The sequence below is a fragment of the Palaemon carinicauda genome, chromosome 32 (genome assembly GCF_036898095.1).
Source record: "Palaemon carinicauda isolate YSFRI2023 chromosome 32, ASM3689809v2, whole genome shotgun sequence".
Taxonomy (NCBI): Eukaryota; Metazoa; Arthropoda; class Malacostraca; order Decapoda; family Palaemonidae; genus Palaemon; species Palaemon carinicauda.
In genome coordinates this window covers 28,357,451-28,372,492 of record NC_090756.1, presented here as the reverse complement: position 1 = coordinate 28,372,492, position 15,042 = coordinate 28,357,451, and the positions used below count along the sequence as shown (strand labels likewise).

General features: G+C 36.5%; 1 protein-coding gene across 1 annotated transcript; it reads right to left on the bottom strand.

The window, feature by feature from the left end:
• Positions 1 to 3,200: 3,200 nt before the first annotated feature.
• Positions 3,201 to 14,508, bottom strand: LOC137625384 (uncharacterized). Its single transcript, XM_068356244.1, has 6 exons — positions 14,423 to 14,508; positions 13,843 to 14,018; positions 11,127 to 11,247; positions 9,780 to 9,926; positions 9,437 to 9,580; positions 3,201 to 6,532 (listed from the first exon to the last, which is right to left on the bottom strand). The coding sequence occupies exons 1-6, from the start codon at positions 14,506 to 14,508 to the stop codon at positions 6,349 to 6,351; spliced, it is 858 nt and encodes a 285-aa protein (XP_068212345.1). The 3' UTR covers positions 3,201 to 6,348.
• Between the last annotated feature and the right edge of the window lie 534 nt (positions 14,509 to 15,042).

Sequence of the window (15,042 nt, the reverse complement as noted above, 5' to 3'; positions counted from 1 at the left end):
TTATTATTATTATTAACTGGAACAACCCAAGTAATAGGCCTATTTTTGAGCTATTATCAAGAATAATTTCGAGCTATTTACAAGAATACTTTCGAGCTGTTTACAAGAATACGCTCGAGCTATTTACAAGAACACTTTCGAGCTGTTTACAAGAATACTTTCGAGCTATTTACAATAATACTTTCAAACTATTACCAAAAATACTTTCGACCCATTTCCTAGAATATTTTCGAACTTTGGAGCACATATTGAATATCAGAATATTTCAGCATCACGGAAAAAAAATAAAACAGAAAAGTTTTCATTTTGATCAGAAGTGTATTCACTACTGGGAAGTTTGCTTGCAAGAGAGTTTATTTAAAAAATTTAAAATCTACATATTCAGAAGCGTTATATCCCCTGAATTTAGTCTTTTTTTTTTTATCAACAAAGGAAGAAGTGAACTAAAAAAAAGCTTAAAAGTTTTCTATGCTGATATGAAGAAGTTAACCAAAGGACTGTGAGATCAATAATCAATTTAATTGTAGAGTGAATGAACTACCCTTCATGATATTGGGTGATTAAATTTATTTCAAGAATTTATTAGAATTTCAAGTAGACGTGAAATCATTGACATCACAGCAAGTCATTGAGAGACTTTTGGTCTTTGAAAACACTTATATCAGGAAAGGATTTCATAATAAAAACTTCAAATTCAAGAGATAAATTCCAGGATCTTCATTGCTGTTTTATATTTGCAAATCTTGTGTACCTTTATTCTAAAAAAATGAGTGATGCATTCACGGAAACTGTAGGGATCCTTCCTTGCTGTTGAGAGTAATCTGGAATTTGAACAGTGGAACTTCAAAAGTTCTAAGTTGGAGCAAATGCTTATTTGTTGACCAGGCAGACATGAGGCTTTTTATAGTTTATATATGACGTATTTGTTTTTGACGTTGTTAATAGTTTATATATATTATGACATATCTGTTTTGACGTTGTTACTTTTTTAGAATGATTTATTGGTAATTTGTTCTCTTCATTTATTTCCTTTTTTCCTTTCCTCACTGGGCTATTTTTCCCTATTAAAGTCCCTGGGCTTATAGCATCTTGCTTTTCCAACTAGGGCTGTAGCTTGGATAGTAATAATAATAATAATAATAATTCATTTCAGTGTTTCGTAAGCCTTTTAGACGTTATAGATGCATTCTGAACAAAGAATAATATTTTGTCTTTCAATACATAGGAAACTATAAAAGACTGTGGGGCGTTTGTCTGAAGTCCACTATTGTGGCTAACTATACCTATACCCTTTGCCGATTTAGCCCTTTGAAGTGGGCCTTGTGTATTAGGGTTGTGATGGCCTGCTAGTAACGTCCTTTGCCTGGTGATCGCCAGTCTGGGATTCCAGTCCCCTTCAAACTTGTTTGTTCCTTTGGTCGATGCAACCTTCCCATCCTTGTTAGCTAAGGATGTGGGGTTCTGGGAGCCTAAAGGTCTACCTGCTGAGTCATCAGCAGCCATTGCCTGCCCATTCCTGGTTCTAGCTTGGGTGGAGAGGGGTATATATAGGGTCTGTCTCTAGGGCATTGTCCTGCTTGCAAGGGCAATGTCAATGTCACCGAGCGGCCCTTTAAACCTTTAAAGGCCCACCTTCGTAAAAGGCTACTCTCTGTAGACGTAAATTTATAAATTCCTAATTGCTGAGGAAGTTTCATAGTGAAGCCCCATCATATTGGAAGCAGATGCTTCACTGGTAAAGGGTAGTGTGTGTGCTAACGCAAGTATTTCAAGGCATATAAAGGCCTATATATATTTTACACGTAACGAGCGTTCTTTAACATAAGGTAATGCAACCCAACTGGACAGAGAAGTGTTAGCGTAAGTCTACTCTGTCACAAAGTTTGAATAATTTTTCTTATATTGCAAATTTCCTCTGAGAACAGTACTTATACCTTTCTCAGTATTATTAGGCAAAGATAAACAAGAATGCTAATGTTTACATGCAAAGATGGGCGTTAAGGCTCTCGGAGTATGATGATATAGTCCATAGACTGTGGAAAGATATACCTGATACCTGTACCGGACGCCTTAAGCAGGTAGCCAAATGAGGATGGAATTTTGTATCTAAATCTCCTGTGGAGTATGCACATCTAATTGAATGCTTAGGCAAAATGAATATTGACTTTGATACAGTTGGAGATGTGATTGGAAGGGAATGTCCTTAAATGCTTTTAAACAGTATTAAATTTTGATTGGGAAAAAAGACGACGTCTTCTTCTTTGTCTGCATTTTTCCCACTTTTATGTGGGGTCGATGTATTTCTGAGATAGTATTTTCTGCAGATACCTTTATACAACAGAACAATTATTCCTCTCACTTATTGCTTTGAAACCTTGCTCTCTTTTAGACATACCTTACAAAACCTAGTCAGCTTCTCAAATACTGGAGGTTACATCAATGCGTTCATACCTGGCTTTTACGTATGGACAGACTTAACGTTTCTTTAGTTCCCTGACTGGTAGAACCATATGGTTACCAGCATATCATATTAATCATAGTAAGCTTCTATACATCACCATTAGAGCATCATTTGAATGCAAAGAGGGAAAATAATACCACATATAAACAATTGAAACAGTTTTATTAAATACAATAGTAATGAATAAGATGTTTTCGTCTTGAATTACAATAACACTTGACTTGAATGCATGAGTAATTGTGAAAGTGAGAATCTGAATTACTATATTTGTAGTGTTGATGTGTGTGATGAATGGAAAAAAAGTGGTGGAATGATAGAAATTAGTATCAGAGATCTGCTTACTGAATTTGACAAAGAATAGTCGAAGTAGGTACATTAGCGAGTAACCAGGGATCCACAACTTACAATTCACAATGATCAGTCCACTGGATACAAGCAGTAATACCTCAGGATACGAAATTAATTCGTTCCGGTGGGGCTTTCGTAATAAGATTTTTTTCGTATGATGAAATAAATCCAAATATATTTGAATCACTCAATATACGTTACGTAACCACGCAAATTTTGTTTCGTATCCTGAGTATTTTTTCATAATATGAGTCGAAAAAATCTTTGTATGTCGTCTTGTAGAATGAGTTTTTCATTGACAGAAACTTTCGTATCTGGATGTTTCACTGTAGTGTATTGAAGGAACATTGGTACCATAAATTTTTGTCTGATTAACAAATCAAATTTTAAAAAATATTTTAAGATCTTTATTGTCTTAAAATAACTTTATTTTGTTTATTTTTAGCAATCGGATGAATTTCTTACAAATACTTTAAATTGTTCATGGGAAAAGGGAGTTAACATTTAGTTTTTCAAGTTTATTTATCCCTAACAAATCAGGCCTGAAAATAACTTTATTTTGTTTATTTTTAGCAATCGGATGAATTTCTTACAAATACTTTAAATTGTTCATGGGAAAAGGGAGTTAACATTTAGTTTTTCAAGTTTATTTATCCCCAACAAATCAGGCCTGTGATTTTAATATGGTCACCAGCACTTCTGGTATATATTTGCATAAAGAAATAGTTTTTAGTGTATTTTGGCATCCAGTTCTGGGATATCAAAGCTTCTACTTTACGGGCCCATGTGAAAGTAGCTTTTCAGAGAAAGGAACATATAAGGCAATTAGGTCTGGTTTAATTTGGTGGTCAGACATTTGAAATAACTGAGATGTGAGCAATGAAGATGATTCTTTCAGTATTATTTTGGCTTTGAAAGTCTTGGGTTGGCCTAGAAAGTTATATTTGGCCTCTTTTTAAATTGGCTAGACAATAATTCAAGGGTTTCATGTTTTTGGAAGTAGATTTACCTGTAATGAAATAAATTTACGTACTCGCACCATACAGTGTTCACCGATGAATAGCATAATGTTGGTATTTGTAGATAAGGATTTTGTTATACTAGGAGACAGATAAGGTAGTCAGTGTATAGTAAGTTTTCCTTATAATTATAAAGGATCTTTATTGTACAGACTTGATTCAGGCAATATTGTTCCACGAACTCTGGTACAATTTTTCCTCAAACCTCTTATTTTTCTTATATGTAAATTTACATTATTTGCAGATATACATAGCTCTATTGGATTGCACTTAATTGTATACTTTGTTCACTCGTTTTTGCTCTATTTACAATCAATTATCCTCTAGAAATTAGGTCTATAAAAATAGAAAAGGAAATATAACATCACTTTTTATAAATAACAGATATAGTGCCCTCATTTGAAAGCTTATACTTCTTACAAGTAGAGTATAGCCGCCTTTCATGCTAAGCGTAGTATAGCTCAATTTGTCAAGCAAAGCCGAGCTTCCCTTCGCTTGTAAACGAAGCGAATCGTAGCTCAGCTTTTAAAGAAAGTGGAGTGTAGCTTTGATTTTGAACAGAGGAGGAGGTAAAAAGCTGCAAGTGGCCTTACTTTCAATGCAAAGTGTCTATAATTCTAAGTAAAATATAAAAGAGCGGCCGTTTTTATGAAAAGAAAATATTACATAGCTCCAATCTTTAAAGAATTATGCAGCTCATGATCATAGCTCCACCTCTGAACAAAGAAAGAGTCACAACTCCCTAAGAATTTCACTAATTATGGCACTACTACCCACTCCTTGAATCCTTACTCGCAGTCCCTTCACACTCTCCTCGTGGAATACCCAGTCAGTGGGCATTCCTGTCTCTTGAACAGATACTGGCACTGTCTGACACTTGGCGCATCAATGGGTTAATGAAGAACTTTTCTAAAGTCCATAGAAAGGGAACTTGAGCTTGTGTTAGTTGTCTTCTGTATTTTCAGAAAGGGGTCCGGAGTAACTCCGTTAAACGTTTGTCCATATGGACCCTATTTCTAGTTTTCTTCTCATGGCAATAAATGTGATGATAGAAAGTCGCACTGAGTTTGTCTTCGTAGTTTCCAGCACACACTTCGACCACTAGAGGGGATAGCAAGTTTAACAGGAACATTTGTTATAGATATATTCACTAGAAAATAAACAAACTCTACAAACTGGATCATATCTGTAAGAAGTAACTGGCAAATAAAGCTGGTGTCATCACATTTTAAGTAGGAATTGAGATGCAGGAAATTAGTACACTCTTAGTTAAAAAGTTTCTTAATAGCTTGTGGCTTACTATCTAATACCTTTTCCACCACTATACTTCCAGTTTTTTTTCCAAAATTTCTATGTCTGCACGTGTGGGTATTGCATGGAAAACACTTTGGTCAGATATCTATTGAGTGCCCAAGTTGTCATCCACTGCAAACGATAGATCGTATCTTTCGTGACTGTGAACTGGAACTTACTGGACGCTCACGAAGCTGCCAAAATAAAGGGGCCAGTACTGGCATGATAAGATATGATGATGAGCTGTTGATCCAGTAACATTTGGCTTGATCTGATGTTAGCTTAGTGGCCTTTTCTTGTTGATTTATAATCATTAATGTCATGGCTTTTTTTCAGTGTTGTAATCTTGTCATGGAAATAGACCCGGAAGCGCTGTCTCCTGTACTGTCACAAATTCAGTTCTGTCGTATCCTTGAGCAAGCTTTGAAGGTTCACCTTTGAAATATACCAAACACATCATTCAACTTTTATGAGGGATATGAGTTACATCCAGCTTTATACAACCACGTAGTTCCTACACTATTTACATATGCTCGGACAAATGCACTTTGAAACAGCAAAAAAATACAATTAAAATGCCCGAGAGACATTCGCATATGTTGCGGCCTCAAATATTTTACATTTTTGGAGTTCTATAGAATCCAGTGCATATGACTGTTGCCATTGTAGATTTTATTGTCTTTTTTTGTTTACACATGATATTTATGAATAAATGCATTGTGTCAACAAAGTAATGGCAGTTTTTGTTGGTTAAATGCCTTTATCTTCATTAAAATCTTCACAGAATCTACATTGCAACTTGAACAATTTTTCTCATTAGTGTATGCTACAACTGCAACACATTCACTGGCTTTCACAATACAACCTATTCATTTTCATTAGATTTATAATACAACCTCATATGAGGCAGTATTTAAGGATTCATTTGCTCAACTTTTGTAATCAACAACACTTTACGAAACAGGGTAGAACAAGATATTCGGAGATGCGATGCGAACAACCACTCCCCCGATTCTACCTACATCGCACAGGAATTCACACTATAAAACTATTAAGGGTTTACGAACATTACACACTCGACAAGTAGGAATACTAAACTTAACACCACTACAAGTGGTTCCGATACAGTCTCACAGCTACGTTTAGTGCTACTACAACTAAACAATGACCAGCATCATGTCATTTATACTGTGAAAAAAAAAAAACTATGGCTAGTTTTGTACGTCTTCACATGAACCCTAATTGGTTCCCTGTAGTATGTTTTTTAGTAGCCATTACTCTATGTTTTTTCACGTCTGGTTTAGGACTTTGCGGAATCTCGAAGAAGGTTTCTTTCTTGCTCGATTTCTCAGTAGATGAAGGGGATTTTGAACATTGGCTTGCATCTCCTCCATCTTCTGTTTCTTCATCACTGTGGGAAACAAACGTTTGTAGATAACACTTATCTTATAGGAAAGTACAGTATGAATGATTCAATTTCGTTTTGTACGCCTAATAATTAAGCTATGTTAATTGATCAGTGAAGGTTATAATTATCAAATCATGGGATCTCACGAATGGCACTAAATTGTATTTAGAATGATAGAGGTAAGAATAAATTTTACAGCATCATGAAATGTCTTAATTAATAACCTAGGTATAGCATTGCTTTTTAACTTGAAATGTCTTAATTAGTCATCTGGGTCTAACTTCCATTGCCTTTTAACAAGGCTAGAATAAAGATAAATCTACCTCAGTACCCCTACCAAGGATAAATAAATAAACAGACCTTATCCTTGTGTGTTAGTCTAAACATTCACTTTTTACACCATAATTATTCTAAGTTTGAACCCTCACATAATATTAGGAACAGTATCTTGAATTATTCTTCTTCTTTGTCTGCATCTCTTCCCACTTTTATGTAGGGTCGATGTTTCTGGCCAGCTTTCTCCATTTACCCACACTCCATCACTGGTTAATCCCTTTGATTGAAGGTCATCCTTGATACAGTCCATCCACCTTCGCTTTGGTCTCCCTCTCCTTCGCGTTCCCTCTACCTCCATTTCCTTCTCTCTCCTACCAATATACCGTTCATCTCTTCTCATGACATGGCCATAACACCTCAGTCTACTTTCTTGCATCTTATCTCATAGTTTTCTAACTCCTGTTGTACCCCTAATTACCTCATTCGGTATCTTATCTCTTCTTGTCACCCCACACATCCATCCCAACATTCTCATCTCTGCCACATCCAGCTTCTTCAAGTCTGTCTTCTTTATTGCCCACGTCTCCACTCCATACATCATTGCCGGTCTCACAACTGTCCTCTGCCCTTTATCTTTCAACTTAACCTCTATTTTCCTGTCGCATAGTACTCCACACACTTTTTTTCCAGTTTTTCCATCCTGCTTGTATTCTGTGGTTTATTTCTGCCCCCAGATCACCATCCTCTGCAACTGTTGATCCTAAATACTTGAAATTTTCAACTCTTTTCAATCACTCTCCTTGTAAACTAACTTCCCCATTCTCCCTATTTTTCAATCTCAAATACTCTGTCCTCTTAACTCAAGATAATGAACAGTATCTTTAATTAAGAAGAACAAGTGCTTAGCTTCTATACGGTTGTCTCTGGTTAATTGAAATATCTTTTTTTTTTAGAGTGGATGTCTTTAAAAAGCATCAGTAAAGACAATGCTTAAGTATTGGTTAGTTTATAAAGATATAAGGCAATAGATTGAGCTCGTTAGGTTTATTAAAAACTTACTCCCAATGTAGTTTTGTGTTTCAGAGTTGCAACCATTGACAAGTTGCATTCATGAACACTTCTCTCAATTGTGGGGTAAATTTAAAAAGACAACTAACACCAGATTAAGCTTGTAGGTTGTATTAAAAGACTTGTTTCCTAAGGTGTTTTGTGAATATGAAACATAGACAAGTTGTAATCCTGAAGACGACTACTAGGCTTCAGTTGCTTTTAAAAGATAAGTTGTAGTCTAAGATTACTCCCAAGCCTCGGTTAGTTTTAAAAGATAGGTTGCAGTCTAAGATTACTCCCAAGCCTCGGTTAGTTTTAAAAGATAGGTTGCAGTCTAAGCTTACTCCCAAGTCTCGGTTAGTTTTAAAAGGTAGGCTGCAGTCTGAGCTTACTCCCAAGCCCCGGTTAGTTTTAAAAGGTAGGCTGCAGTCTAAGCTTACTCCAAAGCCTGGGTTAGTTTTAAAAGGTAGGCTGTAGTCTAAGATTACTCCCAAGCCTCAGTTAGTTTTAAAAGGTAGGTTTGTAGTATAAGATTACTCCCAAGCCTCAGTTAGTTTTAAAAGGTAGGCTGCAGTCTAAGCTTACTCCCAAGCCTCTGTTAGTTTTAAAAGGTAGGCTGCACTCTAAGCTTACTCCAAAGCCTCGGTTAGTTTTAAAAGGTAGGCTGCAGTCTAAGATTACTCCCAAGCCTCGGTTAGTTTTAAAAGGTAGGCTGCAGTCTAAGATTACTCCCAAGCCTCAGTTAGTTTTAAAATGTAGGTTTGTAGTCTAAGATTACTCCCAAGCCTCGGTTAGTTTTAAAATGTAGGTTTGTATTCTAAGATTACTCCCAAGCCTCAGTTTTAAAAGGTAGGCTGCAGTCTAAGCTTACTCCCAAGCCTCGGTTAGTTTTAAAAGGTAGGTTTGTAGTATAAGATTACTCCCACGCCTCAGTTAGTTTTAAAAGGTAGGCTGCAGTTTAAGCTTACTCCCAAGCCTCGGTTAGTTTTAAAAGGTAGGCTGCACTCTAAGCTTACTCCAAAGCCTCGGTTAGTTTTAAAAGATAGGCTGCAGTCTAAGATTACTCCCAAGCCTCAGTTAGTTTTAAAAGGTAGGCTGCAGTCTAAGCTTACTCCCAAGCCTCGGTTAGTTTTAAAAGATAGGTTGCAGTCTAAGCTTACTCCCAAGCCTCGGTTAGTTTTAAAAGGTAGGCTGCAGTCTAAGATTACTCCCAAGCCTCGGTTAGTTTTAAAAGGTAGGTTTGTAGTCTAAGATTACTCCCAAGACTCAGTTAGTTTTAAAAGATAGGTTGTAGTCTAAGATTACTCCCAAGCCTCGGTTAGTTTTAAACGATAGGTTGTAGTCTAAGATTACTCCCAAGCCTCGGTTAGTTTTAAAAGATAAGTTTGTAGTTTAAGATTACTTCTTAATCTCAATTAGTCTTAAAAGATAAGTTTTACCCTTGAAGACTACTCCCAGACCTTGGTTACTTGTAAAGGGTAAGTTGTACTCTATACTCTAAAATTACCGCCACCCCTCGATTAAATTTTAAAGATATGCAATAGAAGACTTTTAGTATATTTGGATTATTTAAGCTCTTACTTCCAGTGCAGTTGTCCTGGATTTGTGAATAGAGACCACTGGCAAGCTTCGTGATATTCGAAGCACTCTCCACTCGATCTTCCAATTCGTTCAGCTCTTGTGTATTCTTCTAGTCGCTTATCCGCGTGAGGAGCTCTGCTGGCGCTAAAGATAAATAGAGATTTTTAGGTTAATCATCCAAGAATGTAATATTCTTAGGCACGATTAATGCCATTTAAAAGTCGTTTTACTTAACGACAGGATTCTTAGCTTCTACTATTGTGATTAATAGTCTTTTTTAATATGTTTTCCATAATTTTTTTCTATTTTCAACACAACGAGTAGATTTTTGCAACAACCATACCTTAGGAACAATTCAAGAACCTCCCCAAAGAATCCGTGGTTGGTTAGTGGTAGCTGGAATACCTCGCATATGGCCCTCAGTAGGCAGGCCTTCCCGTCCAAGCCCATGTTGTGAAGAGCCTCTTCTGCTATTTGGTACAACATTTCCCTGCAGGGAAAAATGGAGAAAAAAGGAAGGAGGAAAAGAGAATCGGATGAGTAGCTGGACCATGATGTATTTTAATTATTGATTTAGCAATCTTATCTTGTCTAAATGCTGGCTAAAGAATCGAAATATGGGATTGGTCATTTGATAGCCTAGTGGGAGTAAGCTAGTTATTTTTAAGATTCTAGTTGGAATTCTTCATTTCTAGTAGGAAGTACTTAGTTTATGGTAAAAGTCAAGATTGTACAGTTGTCCGGTTCAGGGTTGCTTGAAAATAGTACTTTTTACAATCGACAGTGCCGAGTATTTTATCATTTATGATGATGACTGAGTTCCTGTGAATGAAAGAGGTTCAAAGAAAATCTTGTTTTAAGATTTTAGGGTTTGATTTATAATTCAAAATAAAATGGGAGTTGACTTTAAGTTATGCGGACAGATAAAATAAAACATTCAGATTCTTTAAATATGCTGCCCTGAGACTATGTAATAAGCTCCCACGAAACATTCGAATGATTGAAGACATTAAGGCTTTCGAGAGGAAACTGAAGACTTTCTTATTTCACGTGTCTTTTGACAGTGACGATTTAACAGTAAATGAACAATACGCGATATGAAACGTTAAATACTCTGAACGAACAAGGTAAAATGACAGTGGAGGTCCTGTAGAGGGGGGGGGGGGGGTTTCCCTACTGTATGGGACCGGAAAAGCAGCCATCAAAGTAAAGTAAAAGTAATGGCGCCTGTAGTAGCTATTGATAGCTCTTTTCTTTTCAATATTTCCCCACATGAACCATTCGCAAACTTACTACTTACTGCTTCAAAAACATAAGAACAGTTGTTAAACACATCTTCAAAACCAATTGTGAGAGTCTTATCTGCTATTTTACTCAATTGGAAAAGTCTTGAAAGCTGTTTTATCTCTACGCGTAACCCTTGATAACCAACTGGAGGATTCTCTTTCGCAATCAATCCACTGAAGATCACATCAAAACCCACTTGAATGCCGTCATTTGCCAATCCATTCCTAAGAAATTATCTTAATTTCCCTCTTTTATTCCCCTATTGATTGATTGATTGATTTCATGCCAGAAATCCTCGAATCAATCGATCAATCTGAGCCGGTTGTAACTTTTTTACAATTTCCCACAGAATTAATGGAAATTTTTCTTTTGAAATAAAATCTAATCGACCTTGTAATCTTACCTGTCTCCACCCGCCCAATTAATGCCTGGGAGGGATTGTGTGTCACGTCTCTTCCTAAAGAATGCAGGCCACAGTCCCCAGGGGTTTTCTTCAGAGGTCACACCAAGGTCATCAAATGAAACTGTGAGGAAAAGGTCATGTCAGGTCTATCTTTGAGGTCATTATCAATCCTTTTCAAAGCAAAGGAAGGAAAGTGGGGAGGGGGAAGAGTCATATAGCCATATTATAAGTGCTACATAGATTGTTGCAAGGTCATTATGTCTGTTGTATTCTTTTCTGTATAAGATATTGGTTTTTCCTCGCTATAGATTTGGAGGTATTGTGTCACTGTTGTGTATTTTCAATCTCGGTATCGACGACATTTGATGGCGTTAAGCGAGTTACATTAATAATCTCCCCCCAAAAAAAGCTGGAAACAATTATGCTCACGTACTGGACAACTTCTTGATAATTAGTCGTAATTTGTTTGTAGGATAAATACTATCTTACGTTCACAATTCCTATAGATGGTTACCGTGAGCTTGCTTTCAGTGTGCATTTGGAATAGCATTCCCGAAACCTAGGTAGTGGTATACTATCTTAGATACATTAGTGTAATTTAAAAGTTTCCATTGGAGGGGTGTAGAAGACACTGCATCAAATGATTACCTCTGTACTGTAGTATGCAACATATTTATTGGTGAAATTTTGAGCTCCAGGTATCCTAAAGAGTGGTTCGTGGTATGTTAGGAAAAATACAATTTTCATAGAAATTGTCATATTTATTGGTGAAATTTCTGAATGAGGACATTTGTATTGGAGATTTACAATCCATTGGTGTTGTAGCTAAAAAAATTATCTGTAAAGTTGTATTAATTGATGGGATGTCTGTATCCTTGTCTGTTCATTTTTGTGTGTTGAAGTTTGTGTCCTCTGTCAATTTGAAGGTCCAAGTGGTAAGTGCTAGATGTCAATTTGAAGGTCCAAGTGGTAAGTGCTAGATGAAGTTGCTAGTGTTAGCCTTGAAATATAAGTCATATGCTCAAGTCATTTGGGTGTGTGTCAGTCACAATTAACCCTTCTACCCCCAATGGCCATACTGGTACATTTCACAAAACTCATCCCTTAACCCCCATGGACGTACCGGTACGTTGTTGCAAAAAGCTGCTATTTGCATTTTTTTTCATTTTTTTTTCTTTTTTTTTTTTGATAACTGTATGAGAAACTTCAGGCATTTTACAAAATAATGGGACCAAATTAAGGCTGTCTGCGCGATCTAAAAAAAAATTATTGTGAAATGCGCTTGAAAACGGAAAACGCTTGAGGGTTAAGGGGGGAAAGTTCCAAATAGCATCGGGGGTTAAAGAGTTTAAACAGCAGAGAGTGGCAGCAGCCTAAAATCAGTATTCGTCATTCAAATTTGCACCTGGGTAGAAGCTTTGATGATAAAACTACCTTTTTTTTTTGCAACAGTCTGTCAATTTAGAAATAATCAAGTTGTTATTGTTTTGTGAAGCTGCAGAATTGAATTTCAGAAAAAATCAAGAGAAGGTCAACAATTTAAGAGTGGTGGAAAAAACCCAACAACCAAATTGCAGTGAATGGACACTTTTGGAGTACAAAACACTTTGGCTTTGTACCATCCTAATTCTAAAGAAAATTGTGATAAACAGAGATATTATAAAGCTGAAACATAAGTGAACAATATTCAATATATAGCATCTGGACAGCATCCCAAGAGGATCATGAGAGAAAAATCAAGTACTGATCGCGATGGTCTTGTCTCAGTTTTATGTGGAGAACAAAATGGTTTGAGAAATTTATGAAAAAAATAAGATATCTTGCAATAGTTCAGTCAAGGATAGCTGGGTGCTTAGAATATATGCGTGTGTGTGCTTGATTAACAAAACATTGGTAATAGAAGTTCAAGGTGTACCACCAGAGGATTTTGTGCCAAATCATCGAGTATGTTCGCGAAGACATTGCGTTATGGCTCAAGTAACTATTTTACAATTCTCTTAGAAAGGAGCATATAAACTTTAAATCTCGTGTTTGTATTTTTTCTGTGATAGAGCACATCACGTATCCATAAATGTACTTTATAGATTTCCAAATGTTTGCCCAATTTTCTCTTAAGATCAAAAGTTCTTCTTCTTCTTCTTTAGATTGCCCGGAGCTTCTCTCCGGACAGGGGCTTTTTGACGGTGCGTCTAGCCCCTAGGTGGTCAAAAGTAAGTTTAAATCCTCTGTTAATCTGTTAAATAGTGATTTTATGGTTTGGTATAACATGTGTCGAACGTTGTCAGAAAATGAGGTTACGCGTCTTCTGTATTGTGAAATGTCGAGAAAACAGAATATGGAAGAACATGAACTGAAGTAGCAAGCAACCCGGTTGAGTCTGTAATGACTTCATGAAAAGAAATGCTAATTGTTGGTCCTTCTACTGGACATAATTTAGACTCTGCTAATCATACCAGAGTAGTCTTACTTCCGTTTGTTAAAATGCTAATGTGACCAGTTTGTGTGGTAAACCTTAATAAGTACCAAAGAAAGTTAGAAGATCTGCTGGAGGACTTAGTCAACCAAGGTGTTTTTTTTTCTAGCGAGAGGAAGTATGGGAAGAGAGACAAGCCATCTTAACAAAGTAAACAAAACTGTGTGTCCATTTTCAACCGGCATTTTAGGCACCTAACCACTTTTTAACCGCTTCTTGTTACCATAGCCAGTGGAGCCTTACTCTTGAAGGGGATGGAGATGGTCATGGAAGCGCCGTAACCCGTCGGCAGGTTCCTGGCCACTGGAAGATTCAGGGTGGGCGTCAACACCAACAGGGTAGTCGGTGGCAGCGTCAATCTCCTCTCCGACGTGAGAAAGATCAGACGCTTCTTACGGGAGTGCGGAGTGTTGCCGTCGCTAGAACATAAAGCGGGGTATGAATATATCGCTCTGTATCTTTAACATCAGCATTGAGAAATGAAACCTTTATTAGGCATACTAGACTATCGGAGTTTGCGATATGTTTAAATATTGTTATAAGATTCTCCTCATCTATGAACACTCAAAATAAGTTTTTAGTGGAAATTACTGTATATGGAATTTCATGGGGTTCAAATAGCATCGGATGCTGTCTTGGTCAGTATAAAAAGATATAGGACTCTTAAGAGTTGTATGAATTTGAGTAATTCACATGAGCCACTTTATGTATTAGATGTGATATATCTAAGAGGCTAAAACACGTAATCATAATATGTATGTTTATATATGCATTATTTATATGTATATATATATATGCTGATTTATAGACAGGCAACCCTTACCTGGTACAATTTGACATGGCGCTGGCCAATGCGTCGACCATTATCAGTAGCACGAACGTTTTTAAACACTTCATGGTGCAAACCATCCTGTAAGAGAAAAGTGAAACTTTAAAAACATGAATAAGAAAAAAACGAACTTGTGTATTGTAGAATAACTCCAACTCTCTCTTACATGCACGCACACATACAAACAACTTTGTGAACTTTAAAATCCTCTAGACCTTCTTTTCTACATTTCTTTTCATATCAACAAAGGCCAGTTCCTGAAGTTCATATGATTGGCCTTGATTTTAGTGTTACCTTTGACCGTGTTAATCGTGAACCCCTGTTTTTTCAAACTTAGATGCGAGAAGGTGGGTCTTTTCTTAGCATCATTATTGAACGAGTACTTTAGAAATGTGATATCTGGTGTTCCTCAGGGTAGACTTCTCTGCCTATTACTTTTCCTGATACGCGTAATATGTGGTTTGACCATGAAAACAAGCTCTTTGCAAATGCAGATGATGCTATTCTATGCAAATGATGCTATTCTAATTACATAAATTTCCTCTTCTGAGTGTAATCTATGTTTTGCTGAATCCCTTGATAGAGATCTAACTATAATTAGTGCATGATGCAGT